We start from the raw sequence: 16,447 nt of genomic DNA, 5'->3' as shown, positions 1-16,447 counted from the left end.
CCACCTCCAATACGGCCCCTTTAATCTTCTGCAGTGCAACACCACAAACAAACAAGGCTTGGCAATCTAAGCATGAGTTGACCTTTCCAGCAGCACTATGTCCTAGCTTCCCCAACCAGAAGGCTGCCCAGCATCAAACACTTGCCTGCAGAATCACAGTGCTTTCAGCTCAAAGTGGTGACAGAAACCACAGCACTGCACTCCCGCTGAGCTCCTCACATGCTTCCCAGGAAGTTTCCTTTGAGGATAACATTTAAGAATGAAGTCCCACTTCTAAGCTGACTCAAGGGAAATAAGTCTCATTACCTGGTCCTCATCCCCACACAATCCCTTGCAGCAGCTGCCCCACGGAAAGCTTTTGCAACCACCTCCTCATGGTGAAATTCCAATTTCTTCTGCTCCCAACCTTGCTCCCCCCTGTACACTAACTTCAGATCAAACTTCAGACACAATTTCAGAACGATGCACTTGGCAATGCACGAGATGCATCATCCCTCAAGAGACTGAAGCAGAGCCTCTTAGGAGCAATCACTCCGCAGTTCATTACACAAGCATCTGCAAACAGAAGGCCTGAAGCCTTCAGTTCATGACCACATCTCATGAGATTTTCTTAGCTAAGGCAAATACTCATCTCACTGCTTTATTTTTAGGAGTTGGGCTTTGTTTGTTCAAACAATGCACTCCAGGGCTGATCTGGGTCAGACTCAAATTAGGAATCCAAACGTAAGTTACCATCTTTGTTTCCAAGGAAGACCCTAGACTCCTTATCATCCCCCATCAGAGTGTAGGAAATAGCACCAACAGAACACCCAGGTGTAATTTTATCTTTAAGAATAAAGACTTGAAATTCCTCACTGCTATTTCAGCTCCCAGCCATCCCCCTGGAACCACATCTGCTCTTTGAACGACTCTGGGAATCCGGGCACCTCACCGCACGGCTGACACCGGAATCTGGTTTTCATGTTTTGGTCTGGCTCACTCAGATCGGATCCTCTGCACACCGCAGGAGTACAAACACAGGGCACAAGGCCACTCCCCCAGCACTGACGGGCTCTAAAGCCCCAGCCATCTATCTGGGCTTGAAAGAGGGATACGACAAAGAAGAATCACAGCTCTGAGATACAGACATCTAGCTAGGAGCACGCAAACATACTGCAGGTTATCACAGAGCTTCCCTTCCACCAAACGCACCCCGTGGCAGTGAGTGGGCTGTGCCTGAAGGAGAGCAGGAGCTGCATGCTGACAAATGCACAGGGAGTGGGGATTAACCCGGAGTCTCTAACTTCCTGCCCTTGCAAATACCAGGAGGCTGAGGTTGGGCTCAGTATACAAAGGGATTACTTTGAAGAAAGGGAACTAGGGGAAGGATATCTCAAGCATTCAGCTCTTTTCCTGACATGAAGCACAGTCAGCCTCTTTCAGATCATTCCGACACTTCTCTACCATGGAAATCTTGCTTCATAATCATTACTGGTCGCTAACAGACAGAAAAGGCTGCAAATACCTCAGTTTCATTCCTTGGTTTAAAAGAAGAAGGGAAGCACTTTTCAGAGCTCTTTTATATTTCAGTTTCATTTAGCAGTGGCACCACAATGGATTTCCTGGGGACTCTTGGGCTCCTTGCAGCCAAACCAGGCAAGGGTGCCCTCAAACCTCAGCAGCCCTGGGGAACACACGGACTTTGGTTCTGTAAGCAGACATCACACACAGGATTACCAACAGCCTGGTTGCTCCTAAACCACTGGAATAAAGAGTTAAGTTAATCATAATAACTGGGTTGGATGTCGGGTTTCAAGCAAATTCCCCAGACACATTCAGCTCACTGCTAAATGCACATTCAGGGAGCAGAACACCCTCTTAAAGCCCCCCAGATTTCATAGTGATAATGGTTTAATCTTCTACAAATACTCCAGAGCATTTTATAGAGGTTGACCTGTGCTGATGCTGAAGCTGAGATGCAGCAGCCTTGTTTTACAGCACACCACAAGCACTTCAGGCATTTGCCCAGGCCTAACCTGGGTCAGGAGCTGAGCAAAGCAGAGCAAATCCCTGTTCCATGCTGCAGCGACTGCCCTCCATGGCTGCAGTAATTCATAGCACCGTGAGCACCAGATGCTGTTGGTGCTTTTTGGAGTCATCCTAACCAAGGTCAGAATGAAGAACAGATGATTTTATCATCAGCAATTTTGTTTCATAGCCTCGTTCAGAACAATTCTTTTCATCAGGATATATTATTTTAATATTTCCAACAGTGGGAATAGCATTTTTATATATTTCTCAAGCTGTTGGCCCTCCGTTTACTGTGAATTCTAAAAATTGTTTAATGGATGACAAATGCAGGGCATGCCTGCAGTTAGAAAGCACTGAGTGCAACCCCAAGCACTGACATCAATAATCTCTTTGCAAAAGGCAGTGCAGTCCCAAAGCACACTGCGTGATCCAGGGGGAATTACTCCAAAGCTGAGCAGTGCCTGTTGATGACAAATAAGGACATGGCCCAGCATGGGAGCAGCAGTTGGCAAAGTATTTCTTCTTTCCCTCTTTCTTTTTTGAATAGCTCCTTTGAGAGAGGATTTGAAATTGAATCCTGGGAGAGGAAAAGAAAAGCAGATATAAGGCAAACAAGCAGGAATGATAGCAGGATGAAAGGATGCAAAGAACACGTTAATCTCCGGGCTTGGGTATGTCTGAACAGGAAACATGCTTATAGACTAACAAAGGAAAGAGAAAGGATGAGGGGACCTAGATAGGAATGGAAGCTTGGAGAAGACACTATTAATCAAGTTAAGATGAACAGTACTTCTATTCTGCAACAGGAGGACATGATAATATCAGAACATTCGGGTTCCTTCAATCCCTGTGTGCTTCATACCCAGGGAGGCTCCTCTAGTCTCCATTTCTGTAAAGTTTTGAACCCAGGCTCTGAAAAGTACTTCCTGTATTCTGATGCATATGAGGAATGCTGGGAGCCAAGGAAATGCCTGGGGGATTTTCCTTCGTCCCTCTGTAACCACTACAATGAACATGTTAGGATCCCATAGAGGAAAGCACCCTCTGTGCTCTCTGTAACTGTGTTTTCAGCACACATCTCTGGAGACAGCTTCTGAACTCAGGCAGTAAATCCTTCCCCTCTGCCTCCCATCACTCCCCAGGCACACATTCACCATCTGGGTGCTTGTAGTCAGGAAGGACTCTTCAAAAAGACAACTCCAGCTCCTGCCTTCTACCTGAGGCACAGACATCAATCTCGTGAGCTCACGTCTCCACTTCCAGTGCTGCACTATGCAGTGTTGGTATTAAAGAATTTCCACACACATATTCCTTCCATTGACCCCACACTAAGGAGCCTCCTATCATCAGCCTTAGCTGAGGAATAAGAATTAATCTTCCTTAACTGCTGGAACTGCATCCAAAGCACCTGCACCATAAAACTTGATGCAGTCTGCCCTGGAGACTCTGTTCCCGTCTGAAACTGAACGTCATTAATAACCACACTGCTGCCATCGCCTGCACCAGGTTGAAGAAGTCACTGAGTGCTGTCTGCATTTTGTAAGCACACCACCCAACCCTAAGGACTGCACTTCACTATACATACATCACCTCCCATTCCAGGCTTCCCCCATCACAGCAGACATTTCAGCACATCCTGAAGGCTGGGATGTACCTAACAGCTCCACCACTGCTTTGCACTCAGAAGCCTTCTATTATGCCCAGCAAGGCCCACCAAGCTTGGGAACTAACTGACAACACTTCTATCTGCTTTTGTGGGCTATGGAGCAAAATACAGCAGTCCACAGAATCACAGAATGGCCAGGGTTGTAAGGGACCTCAAGGATCACGAAGCTCCAACCCCCTGCTACATGCAGGGACACCAACCTCCACATTTCACACCAGCCCAGGCTGCCCAGGGCCCCATCCAACCTGGCCTTGAACACCTCCAGGGATGGACGGGGCATCACAGCCTCTCTGAGCAGCAGATCCCTGTTGCTAAAGGGCTTGCACAGTTCTGAGTGAATCAGAGTTGCAGCCAAACGCGAGGAATGCAGAGACAGTAAAGCCTCCTGATTTTATTCTTCGTAGAGTCTGGGATCTTGGAATCAGGCACTGAGGGTACAGAAGGAAAATGTGGTTTCCTCAGAGCAAAAGGACGATGAGATTTGCCACTCAGGCACTCTCTCTGGCTTTGGATAACTGGCTAAAGTCCCTGAATCAGAAGACAAACCCAACTCTATGGAGCACAGAGACCCAAGCGAGGCTCAGCACCAAGCAGCCACCAGGCAGCACCCAGCCTCCAAAAGCACGGGGTCTGGGCACTCAGCGCCCTGGGGACACAGAGAAGCAGATGAGGAAGAAGCAGGTTCAGACACGAGCAAGTCCATAACAAGGAAGGCATAACATGCTTCTCCTGGGCTGCTTTTATCCTCCTTTTCCAGAGGACCAGTGCTGAAAATATAGAAGGCAGAAAGAAATTGATTAAGTAGGCCAACTGCTCAGAATGAAAAGGCAGCAATTAGTCAAACCCTAAGAGCTGACGAGAGCAAGCAGTGGCGGGGGGGGAGGAAGGGAGAAGGGAGAGGAATTCTACCTTCTCAAGAACAGAGGAAAAATCATAGAATCACATAATACAATCCTAGAATGGCTTGGGTTGCAAAGGAGCACAGTGCTCATCCAGCTCCAACCCCCTGCTGTGTGCAGGTCACCAACCAGCAGCCCAGGCTGCCCAGAGCCACATCCAGCCTGGCCTTGAATGCCTGCAGGGATGGGGCATCCACAGCCTCCTTGGGCAACCTGTGCCAGTGCCTCACCACCCTCTGAGTGAAAAACTTCCTCCTAACATCCAACCCAAACCTCCCCTGTCTCACTTTAAAACCATTCCCCTTGTCCCATCACCATCCACCCTCACACACAGCCGTTCCCCCTCCTGTTCATACGCTCCCTTCAAGTACTGGAAGGCCACCATGAGGTCTCCCTGCAGCCTCCTCTTCTCCAAGCTCAACAGGCCCAGTTCCCTCAACCTTTCCTCATAGGAGAGGAGCTCCAGCCCTCTGATCATCTTAATGGCCTCCTCTGGACCCATCTAAGAGCTCTGCATCTTTCTTGTTCTGGGAAGAAAACCGAGTGGGGAAAAGAGAAGAGATGCCTTGATGAAATAAATACCTAGGCACACCTTCAGCAGCAGAGCAGCAGCTCACAGGAGAGGCTGCCATTCCCTACTTGAAGGAAAGGGCTGGGAGGAATGGAGAAGCAGAGCACTGTGGAGCTGGGACAGCAGCGGGACACGGGCTGCACGTGCGCAGGTAGGGGAAGGCAGCAGCACCCAGCACGACATGCAGCTCATCACTTCAGGCACAGCACCCAGAAAAGGCAAGAAAGTGCTTGCAGCATCTCTGATGCACACTGTGTTTGTATGGTACAGCACTCATCAAGCTATCCAAACAGAAGCGTCGAATGCTTTGTATTTTCCTAATGTGTCTGTGCAGAATCGGCGCATTGGAGCAGATTAACTCCTACAAGAATGACATTATAATCAACAACAAGGCTTGTCATCACAGCGCAGTGTCAGTCAGCCTTCTGCAACATCACGACCAATTGTTTTTCTCCACAGCCCCAGGGACTCTCAGATCCTTCTCTATTAAGTATTTACTGCCCGTAAATTTCAGTTTTCCAATAGCTCTGCTAAGACAACTATGGAAAACCAAAGGAAGGGTGGGCTGTGTGTGGGACGGCTGAAGTTCACGACAGTGACGTATGGGAGGTTCGTGCCTTTACTGCAGGGTTTGCTGTGTCATTATTCTCCCAACTACATTTCAAAGGTATTATTTTCCTAAACTCAGATCTCTTTTCCTTCCCCCAAACTCCTTGGCGATTCTAACTGAAATTAAGTTAGCACTTGACTATAGCAAAACACTATAATTTCAGAACTGTATCACTTTGATTTGTTGTATTTTTAACTTCACAAGAGAAAGAAAACCCTCAGTTCCTACGCGCCTTTTGTCATGACAAACCAAAGATAATGACTAGGAAGCTGCTCTGGTAAAACCTCCCAAACTGACTATCATTGGGATACAGACAAACATCCCAGAAATAACAATAAATAATTGATATTACTGGAGCCACAGGGCACAGCACCTCTCACAGCTCAGCTGGCACCCTGTGCCGTTTCTGAGCCCAGTCTGACTCGTGCTTCCAGAGCAGTGCAGGTTACTCCATGCAGAGTGCTACCAAAGGCCACACTGAGCAGCCAGAGCCTGGCAGCCACTCATCATGCTGGCCACTCAGCTGGCTTTAAGCACAGGATGATTTCCAGTACCCAATGCACAACCTCTTGTAGCTTTCTTGTCAGTAGAGAAGGCGATCTAAGAACTTTGGCCTGCAAAGCTTTCAAAGGCAGATTTGTACAGAGCTCAGAATAACTCTATCTTTTCCCAAGAGTCTGGACTGTGCTCTCACTTGGAAAACAAATTAAAACAAAAAAAAAATCCGAATCTTTCATCCAATCACAATTTTGATGACAATCTAGCTACAGAAATAGCACACAAGTACCTTCCTGCTGAAAAACACAATGCTCCCACCATCCATGTGCCACCAGCATGAGCTCTCAGAAAAAGCACTTTGGGCCATGAAATGTAACAAAAAAAGATTTTAGAGAAAGAAGGAAGCGTCATATTTACCCACTATCTGCCATTTTATCCTCTTAGAGTCTTCCACCCTGCACAGATGCAGAGATGGACAAATTAATGGCTGATGAGACATGAGGACGTTGTTGAATGGGTGACTGCATCCAGCAAAGCTAAACACAGCAGCTGTGCAGTGCTTCAGATCTGGGGAAGACGACAACACAGGACCAACAAACAGCTCTAACAAGCCTGCTCTTTCTTACCTCTGCTCTTGAAAACCAGCAGGTGGTAGCTTGCAAATTAAGCAGCAGAACAAAAAAAAAACTAGTTTGGCAAAAACTACAGCAGTATTTACAGACGGAAGAAAGGAATGGAATAAGCAAAACGTGCTGCCAGAAATATACAAGTACATGTATTTTAGCACAGCATAGGCTTCAGTAAAGAGAGATCTCAGCTAGTAACAAAACAAAGCAACACAACCAAAAAAACCCACAAGAAACCAAGTGTTTTATATCAGTTGATAAGAAATCTCCTGAGATACACAAATTAAATACAAGCTCCCTTCCTCTGCTTTATTTTGTGCCTCCACAGGATAGTGTTTATCTCAGAAACGAAATACTGAAATCATCTTAGGTGAAGAAACTGAGAAAGCAGCCAGGATAAAGGCTTCTTTAGAGACAGTCGAAGAAACAGCCAAAGCAAAGCACTGGCTGTCTCAGCATCGAGTGACTAATCAGAACAAGCTGTCACAAAGGAGTTCTAACCTTCACTTACAGGGAATATTCCCTCCCCAAAGTACATGGTGGGCCCAAGAAAAAAAACATGTGCAATTTCCATGAATCTGAACCAACAGACAATATGTAACCTATATATTCATATTTCTATTTGAGAGCGGCATTTCAAAGCACTGCTTTAAAGGAGGGCAAGAACACGTTGATGAAGATAACCAAGTTGGTGCCCTCTTGAATACTAAATTCTACATCTTCCTCAACAGAAAAGTTTCAAAGTTGAAAGGAATTCCAAAGAAGAACATTGGTAATAGTGCATTTCCAAAGCTCGCTTGTAACTCAGTTGGAATCCTAATAGGAGTGCTCAGCACATGCCCCAGCCTTGTGTCTGCAGACACACACACGTTCTGGAGGCAGGGCTGTAAGAAGCACACAGGTACCTGGGGTGTCACGTCATTCTAAAGCAGAGAACATTCTCTCCTCAGAGAATTTAATTCCTCTGGCTGTCTAAACTTTGAAAAGCTTTTTGGGCCTTGGAAATCTCGTCAGCCACACTGTAATGCAAGAATCCATTGGGAAAAATCCACAGTGCAGGCCATCATAAGAAAGGTCACATTTACCCTCATCCCATTTACCCCAGTGTTAAGCCCAGCATATGAGAGGGCTCATAACAAACAGTACCAAACCCTCACATTCCTACCTGGATCACAGAATCACAGAATGGCCAGGGTTGGAAGGGACCTCAAGGATCACGAAGCTCCAACCCCCTGCCACACGCAGGGCCACCAACCTCCACATCTCACAGCAGCCCAGTCTGCCCAGGGCCCCATCCAACCTGGCCTTGAACACCTCCAGGGATGGACGGGGCATCACAGCCTCTCTGGGCAGCTGTTCCAGCACCTCACCACTCTCTCTCTAAAGAACTTCCCCCTGACATCCAACCTCAATCTTCCCTCCCTCAGCTTCAAACCATTTCCCCTTGTCCTGCTGTTATCTCCCCTTTCAAAGAGTTGATTCCCCTCCTGTTTGTAGGCTCCCTTTAGGCACTGAAAGGCTGCAATGAGGTCACCCCACAGCTTCTCTTCTCCAGGCTGAACAAGCCCAGCTCCCTCAGCCTGTCTTTGTAGTGGAGGTGCTGCAGCCCCCTGCTCATCTCTGTGGCTCCTCTGGACCCTCTCCAACAGCTCCCTGTCTTTCTTGTACTGGGGGCTCCAGACCTGGACACAGTGCTGCAGATGGGGCCTCACAGAAATCCACAAAATCCACAAAAATCCAAACAAAAATCCACCCAGTTATGTTTGCATAAGAGAAGCATCTCCTCAGCCTCTCTCCAGAATGTTATTTACAGAACAGTGCAGATTTTATAGGACGCCTGTTATTCTGTTCTAATCACAACACCGCAACAGTGGTGCTCCAGGACTCTACAGCAATGCATCCACGTGCCCGGGATGCACCACAGGACACACAGCAGCAGGCTGGGATCTCTGGCAGGAGACACCAGAGAACATTCTGGGACCTACCTGGCTCCCCCACCTCCTAGGACCAGAGCAATGGCATTTCCAGTCAGAACACGAGCCAGGCGAGAGAAGTCCGAGTGGCGGTCCGGTGGCTTCTGGAACACACGCTCATACATCTCTATCTGCAGAAGGGAGGAATGTAATGGTTGTTCTAAAAGCCATTCTAAAAGAAGGTCTTACAGCCCGTGTTAAGAACATACAAAAAAAAAAAAAAAAAAGGGGGTTGTAAACTATTCAAACAAGCCTAATAAGCAACTGCATCTCTCATAATTTTGCTGAAGATGGAAGAATTTCACAGTAGTGCAGCATTTTCTGTAAAGATATTTTCTTGATCAAAGATTTAAAAGTACTGATAAACATGGAAAGCCAGACAGATTTAAGGGAAGAGCAGCAATGTAACACTCAGCTGCAAATAAGAGCATCCTGTAACAACACCGTGTCAGAGAACGTTTGAAACACGGATTACAACTACTGCAGCCCAAGCACCAAATCAAGTCTCTCACCAGCTTTGGCAAGCTTCTTTTGGAAAACACTCTTCGTGGGCAGTGGATATGAAGATGTGCAGAACACCAGCTCCTCATATTGAGCCATTCCACAGTTCGGGATGGGAGAGGTCCATCCTCCTTATAGAGCAGAATCAGCTGCTTCTGGGCTCGGACCGCTGTGTTCTCCAGCATCCTCTCCAGCTAGAAGAAATTATACACACCAAAGGAATGGAGGCATCAGGAACGTGCTGCTCCGTTATTAACTTAATGAGATGTTCTATTCTGGAATACATACATGCACGTGCAAATACATGCCTGACACCTGATCTGAATGTGCAGATTGCTGTGCACAGTGGAACCTCAAACAAGATGGATTTAGTCAACCACGCTGATAGCTGTGGGCTTATGTGGCAAAGAGAACTCTAAAATTGGACAAGGATTTAAATCTGAATGTAAAACAGTGATTTTTATCTAGAACACACTCCATTAAAAGCACAGCACAGGTGCATGCTGTTCACACAGAATGAAATTGCTTCTCAAGTCATACCTGAGCCTGAAAGCTTTCAGTATGCTTTGTTGGTTTTTTTTTTAAACATCCAATCAGACCATTTTTTTCTCTTTGCCCTTCTTACTTCTTGTTTCAGACATCTGATGGTGAGTTCCCATTACTGTGCTTCCTGCCTCCCCCATGCTGACAAAGAACCAACACCAGACACAAAGGAACTCTGCAGATGGGAACAGACCCAGGCTCTTTGGAGGTCAGACTCAGCACTTCACAATCTTAATAGTCCTATTTTTTCCCCCTCCAGTTCCTGTAGAATTTGTGCCTGATCAACAAGCTTTAGCAATTAAATATTAAGGATAAAAATAGGTGGTAGGGGAAAAAACGGCTTACAGTCTGTAATGAAATACAACACAACTCACAAATAGCTTTCCCTACACATGCACCATTAAATGTACCAAAGATTTTATCTCCTTATCTGGAGATTCTGCAGAGAAATTCTGGACAGAAACACGAATGCCACATTGCTTCAGTGCAATTTGGTTTTGATTTACCATTGACCAAAATGATTCTTTGGAACTCTGCTGGAAATATTTTTAAAGCTTGTCATTTCAGAAAATTCTCATTTAATTCCTCTACTTGTAATGAAGTATTCCCAAGAAATCCATTATATATGCATCACTGGGTATTAAATCCCCAGAAATTCACTTGTGTGAAACAACATTTCTTTCGCTCTTGACTGCTAACACTACAACCATGGAAAGAAGCTGTTCCACACCTCTCCAACAGTGGGCTCCTGGTCTCCCAGCCCTACTATCAAGATGCAGTCAGCCTGCCTGATGCAGCGTTGAGTCCATGGAGTAAGGCTGCTGTCTGCCTGGTAGAGGACGATGCGGTGGATGTCCTCCTGCTGGCCCAGCCAGCTCGTCAGTCGGTACTCATGGATACTGGGGACAGAGAAAACAAACTTCTTTCATACCACAGCTCCTGCCAGAGTGAAGTCTTGCACGCCAAGCACAGCATCTGAAGAGCACCAGAACCTTGCATCTCTCGCTTACTCAGTCTGTTTCCTAACATTCCCTCCCTGCCTTCATTTCCAGGCTCATGCATGTTGATTTCTTCATCAGTTATAGCATTTAATATGCACATAGAGAAAAGAGGATGCAGTGTTTCAGTAAGGCTTCCAAGGCTTCCATAGAATCACAGAATGGCCTGGGTTGCAAAGGAGCACAGTGCTCATCCAGTTCCAACCCCTGCTGTGTGCAGGTCGCCAACCAGCAGCCCAGGCTGCCCAGAGCCACATCCAGCCTGGCCTTGAATGCCTGCAGGGATGGGGCATCCACAGCCTCCTTGGGCAACCTGTGCCAGTGCCTCACCTCCCTTAGGCTAACTCAGCTTGCCTGATGGCACAAGTGAGAAAGTAACTATGGGGAAAAATTAAAAAATAACCCACATTTGAACCAAAGGCTCTTGAAACCTCATTGTCTCAAACACCTTGATCAGAAAGGTAAAAATTATGTTAAAATAGAAGGTTTTGTTCCCAAACACTGTATTTGCATGGCACCTTTCTGCATTTTCCCACACATCATACATTACCTATCCAGAGCAGCAGAACCCAGCCACTGTTTGATGTTGTCACTTGTGAGCAGCAAGGCAGGACCTGAAAGAACAGAATGGTTCATACATGAATTTCTTCCATTCAGCTGCTGACAAACTGTATTGGGAAAATGTAGCTATATCTCTATAACAAGCACAGCTTTTTTCTTTAACGATCCTGATGGATAAGTGCACTGAGAGTTGCCACAGAAGAGCTGGCAAGAAAATTTTCACACTAAACTACAATAACATCTTCCATTTCCCACATTCCCAGAGCTGTATTCACGCACTGGCCCCCACCTACAAGCTCTTTTAATGCATTTTTCAATGCCACACAGAATGAGGGCTTCTACTTCAGCTGTATTTCGACGCCACAAACACAATATTTAGGGTATCACACACCTTTCCAAACCACAGAAAACCTCAGGAATCTGGTTTCAAAGAACGAAGCTGACTCACAGCTGGCATACTGATATACATAAATTTGTTCACCCCGTAGTAAAGCAGCTCCTCAGATGAAAACTAAGGCTCTCTAGTAGTATTCAATATGCTATTTCAATATTCCTATTCAATATGCTATTTCAATATTCCTATTCAATATGCCATACTTCCAATCCCCTAGTCTTTTTCTAAAGAGAAATCCAAATCCATAGGGCTGAGCCTGATCCACACTACTTCTACTACAGCTAAACATATGCACATCTGGCAACAGCATTATGTCTGAGATGAATTTCAGTACACAAAGAAGATCAGCTTCTTACAGGCACTTTCATCTATTTTTTTCTTTATTAGTGATTCTATTTCATTGGTGGAAGTTGCAAAATAGTTGCAGCTAAATTAAAAAAAAAAAAAAAAAAAAAAAAAAAGCCTGAGAAAAACAAAGGATTAACCTCATATTTCTCTTATTGAGAAATTCACAGAAAATCATATATGAAAAAACACAGCACTTAATCATGTGTAGCCCCTCCAGGCAGTACCGAAGCAGCATGGCATAATGTATGCAGTAAAAATCAAGGAAACAGGAGTGAACAAGATGGCAAAGTATCAGAATTCCTCACTTAGATGCTCAAAAAGAAAAAGCACAAGCACAGTATCTGGAGCTGCCCACCCCAACCTTCAGCATCAGCCTGCATCTCTTGTAATGCTCAGCTCCTTCCTGCCCAGCCTTCACTCTGTTTTAGCACAGCTTAGTGCCAGACCTGACCAAAAAAACAAACAAAACACCACTCAATTTTGGATTTTTAATCTTTTGTTTCCAAACATCCAAATAACATTTGCTCTTTTTTTAAAACACACAAGAACACACCACAAGTGAAGACCACAGCCATAGGAAGCAAAAGCTGGTAGAAAAGCACAGAAGTTGGGAGGACTTGAGTTGAACTTCATTTCCCCACTGTAAGGGAGAAAGGGCAGGCAAATTGTGGAAAAGCATTCAACACCTGAGTTGTCATTTGTGCTCATTAATGTGTCAAAGCACTCAGCAAAACAGAAATGATATGTAGACCAGTTATTCTTCCAACACATGCGACCTAAAAAGTTTTATGATGGTGGTGAAAGTTTAGCAGGCAAAGACTAGCAGGAATGTAAAATGAGCTGAGGAACGCAGTAAAAATGTCCAATGAGAGACTGATGATAAGGAGAGCAGTGAGTGCTCCATATTACATCTGCTGTGAACCCCCTGTGCCTGCCTGCTGGGATCTCAGAGCGGCAGAGGAGCTCAGAGCCCACCACACCAACCTGATGCAGCAGAGCACCTGCCCCAAGGGGACGCATTAAACACAGCGACGCAGCCCCCAACGCCTCTGATTCACGGCACAAAGGAGGCTCTGTAGAGCTGGGAGGCAGCTTTGCATTAGTAAGGTGATGGCTACCTCACCCACAGACACTGCTCAAGTGGGGGCAACGCATCTGCAGAGCCTCGAGGAGGAGCATTTCTTCAGAAATCACACCCAGGCACCCTCCTGGCGCATCTGGGACAGGGGCTGCCTGCACTCAGCCCATAACCCAACACCTGCGTATGGACACACTGCAGGAGCCTCCCAGTGCCTGCCCCTGGAGGACAGGGCACACAGGCCCTCAATCACAACCAGCACACGACTCAGCGATGCTTCCAACTCAAACAGCTCTGTTTTGCTTCAGAAGCAGCAGCCATCTGCTCTACGCTTCCAATTTCTAGCAAGCTCCCAATTAGTCAACCATTAAATAACCTTCCATCAACGTGATCAAGAACACCAACATATGTGTTCTCAAGCACATAAAACAGTATGACCAAGTGTTATTTAGACTAAAGTGCTGAGAAAAACCAAGAAATGAAAATGCTTCTCAAGTATGCACCCTTCACACAGCCTTGCTGGTAAGGCAGGAATGTCCCAGTCAGTGTGTTACAGCATTGCCAGTGCATGTCACCAGGTGATAACATGATGCTCTCTCCACACCTACAGCAGCCCCCAGGCACCTGGTGGAACAGCAACACCCTTCCATCCTCCACTGTCTTCTTTTTCAGAAGGATTAGACATAGGATTAACAGCTCAAAGGTAAGAGCTCAGGAAAGGTGATATGAGGTAACATTCAATATTTATCTAGCCCACTACTGTCTGACTGTGACCAACAACAGATTGCTGGGCATGAGTATTAGAGCAGGGAAAGCTTAATGCCATTCTCCAAGCCCCCAGCAATTTGCAGCTCATGAATTTCCAAGCCAGAGGTGGTAACTTTTGAAGGTTCCCCAGAGACTTATCTTTCAGCAGACTCAGTGGGAGTCTGAATCCTGGCTCTTCTGTGCTTCAGGTGAGAAAACACAGCATGGCAGGAGTCTCACCCCCAGGCACAGATGATTATGATTCACTGAGAAACCTCACAGAGCATCTAAATTGGTACTCCAAAGTCATCTGTTTTCAGGACAGAACTACAAGTCTGTGAAAGAGGAGTGAGAAGAACAAAGCACGGGGAAATATCAGAGGTCTGGCTCATTGCATCTTTTAAGAATAAGGCAGCGCTGAGATAGCACTTCAGCAAGGCTCCCAGTCTCATATTATGGCCCAGTAAGAAGACAAGCATTACATGAGAGATGCAAACCTTTTCCCTTTTTTCTAAAGATAAACATGGTACTCACTTTCGTAATGTTTTCCATGTAGCAGCACTTCCCAAGATACGAAGGAGTGGCAAATCAGATGCCCTAGTTCTATATCTAATATAATCCTGAAATCACACACCTCAGTTGAATCAAACGTGAAGTACTGAAATAGGGAAACATGAAGGAGGTGATCGCTGATGCTTACGCATAATTGCAAATCCACCTCAACCTGGATAAAAACACAAGGTACAGAAAGACACAGCCAAGAACCACACGCACTAAGGAAGAAGTTCAATCACAGCAAGCTTGCTTGCCTGGACTTCATCAAATCAGAACTTTTACTGAACTTAAGAAAAGTCTACAAAGTTGTGTGCCAAAGACAAAGACTTGAAAAAGGAGGCTGATGTCTCAGTGTCAGAAGACTCTGCCCAGCAAAGAGTACCATCCTGTGCTGGTTCCAGGCACCACATTCATCTCAACACATTAGAAACTTAACCTTGAAATCTAATTTGTGCATAAAGAAGGAACATGCTGGTAGAATAATGCATTAAAAAGTCCAATAAATTATTAGCAAAGGTATTTCAGTGAGATTTCCAATGCATTATACATAATTAGGAACTGAAAGCAAGCTTAGTTAAGGGCTATAAGCAAGAGGAGAGAAGTGTATGCTGGATTTGAAACCTTCCTCTTTACTTAGTCTGGAATTTTCATATGATCAGAGGGGCTTCCACAAAAAGCCAGAATTTGCACAGCCATTTGCACATCAGGTACCACTGCTCTCAGTTACAAATGAAAAATAGCTAGGCAAATCCGTTTGTTCAAACCTCAATGTTCTAGAAGAGTTTTTTTTTTTTTTTTTGACAGGAGCTGCTCTCTGCTGTGGAAGGATTTTGGGGGGGAAAAAAAAATAATCAAAGGAAACCAAAGGACACTGACCAGAATTCATTGGCATGGTTGATCCAACTCGCAACTGCGCAGCAAAAAGACAAAACAAATATCTTGCTCACTTTTAATTCACTCTAGTTCTGAAGTGGAAAATTCTATCCCAGTTCTCTGCAGGTTTGCTATTCTGCATTCTCTTTCTCTGGAGACCCAAAGACTGAGGTTCAGAGAAAGGGCTCTGACACTGCAGCATAAAAGCAAACAGCGAGGAAGCAGCGAGCGGCCCCAGGTTTGCTGCGCTCTGCAGGACTCCTCTGCCCTCTTCTCAGTGCTCAGATCATTCCCTGCCCACAGCAGGGGTTGGAGCTCAATGATCTTTAAGGTCCCTTCCAATCTCAGCCATTCTATGATATTACGATCATGTTTTACCATCATCGTTTTCTCAAGATGAAGACGGGTTCACACTGACTTACTGCCATCAGGCACCAGGTAACTGCTTCACTCCTGTTTTGCCAGTTGATGGGGTCAGCAGGAAGAACACAGACACCAACCGAAGGGATAAGCTTATTTTACTGTCTGCTGCCAAATAATACAGAAACAAAGCAATGCCTACAGTCAAAAGACCAACCAAGCCCAGCCTGGACAGGACATCACTTGGTTCCACTACAAATTTAAATATGAAATCCACATAATAGATTCAAGTAACAAGCCTATAAATCCTAATATCTGTGAATACTGTAATAAGCCTTATTATCAGTGAATTAATTTCTACTTTGTTTTTCCATTCTTGTGGACAGTATAAATTAACTCATGCTGTTAATTAACTAAAGTTCATTCTCCCAGACTGAGATGCTCTTTTTGTGATTACTATTAGACTCCTCTAATAAGATGAAAGCAGTCATAAACCAAAATAAAAATGCACTGCAAACAGCCTTCTAATGGCAGTCCCAAGGAAAGAAAAGCATCCCCCAATCTCATTTTGTAGGTTTTGTTCCAACCTAACCTACAGACAGGCCCAGGATGAAGGTCTTCCCCCAGAAGTTCCCA

The 16,447-nt window shown here is 45.4% G+C and overlaps 1 protein-coding gene across 2 annotated transcripts in view; it reads right to left on the bottom strand.

Annotated features, from left to right (window-relative positions):
* PNPLA7 (patatin like phospholipase domain containing 7) overlaps positions 1 to 16,447 on the bottom strand; it is a 116,295-nt gene that overhangs the window by 36,093 nt on the left and 63,755 nt on the right. For both annotated transcript variants that reach the window (XM_042830550.1, XM_042830551.1), the window contains exons 23-26: positions 11,446 to 11,509; positions 10,628 to 10,796; positions 9,366 to 9,548; positions 8,866 to 8,984 (exon numbers count right to left, since the gene is read on the bottom strand). In XM_042830550.1, the coding sequence (XP_042686484.1) occupies positions 8,866 to 8,984; positions 9,366 to 9,548; positions 10,628 to 10,796; positions 11,446 to 11,509 (535 nt within the window). The remainder of the gene's footprint in view (positions 1 to 8,865; positions 8,985 to 9,365; positions 9,549 to 10,627; positions 10,797 to 11,445; positions 11,510 to 16,447) is intronic.

This window comes from Centrocercus urophasianus, unplaced genomic scaffold, assembly GCF_019232065.1.
Source record: "Centrocercus urophasianus isolate 14NV4802_14NV808 unplaced genomic scaffold, USGS_Curo_1.0 seq_34, whole genome shotgun sequence".
Taxonomy (NCBI): Eukaryota; Metazoa; Chordata; class Aves; order Galliformes; family Phasianidae; genus Centrocercus; species Centrocercus urophasianus.
The sequence above is the reverse complement of the archived record's forward strand: the minus strand, read 5'-3'. Positions and strand labels throughout refer to the sequence as shown.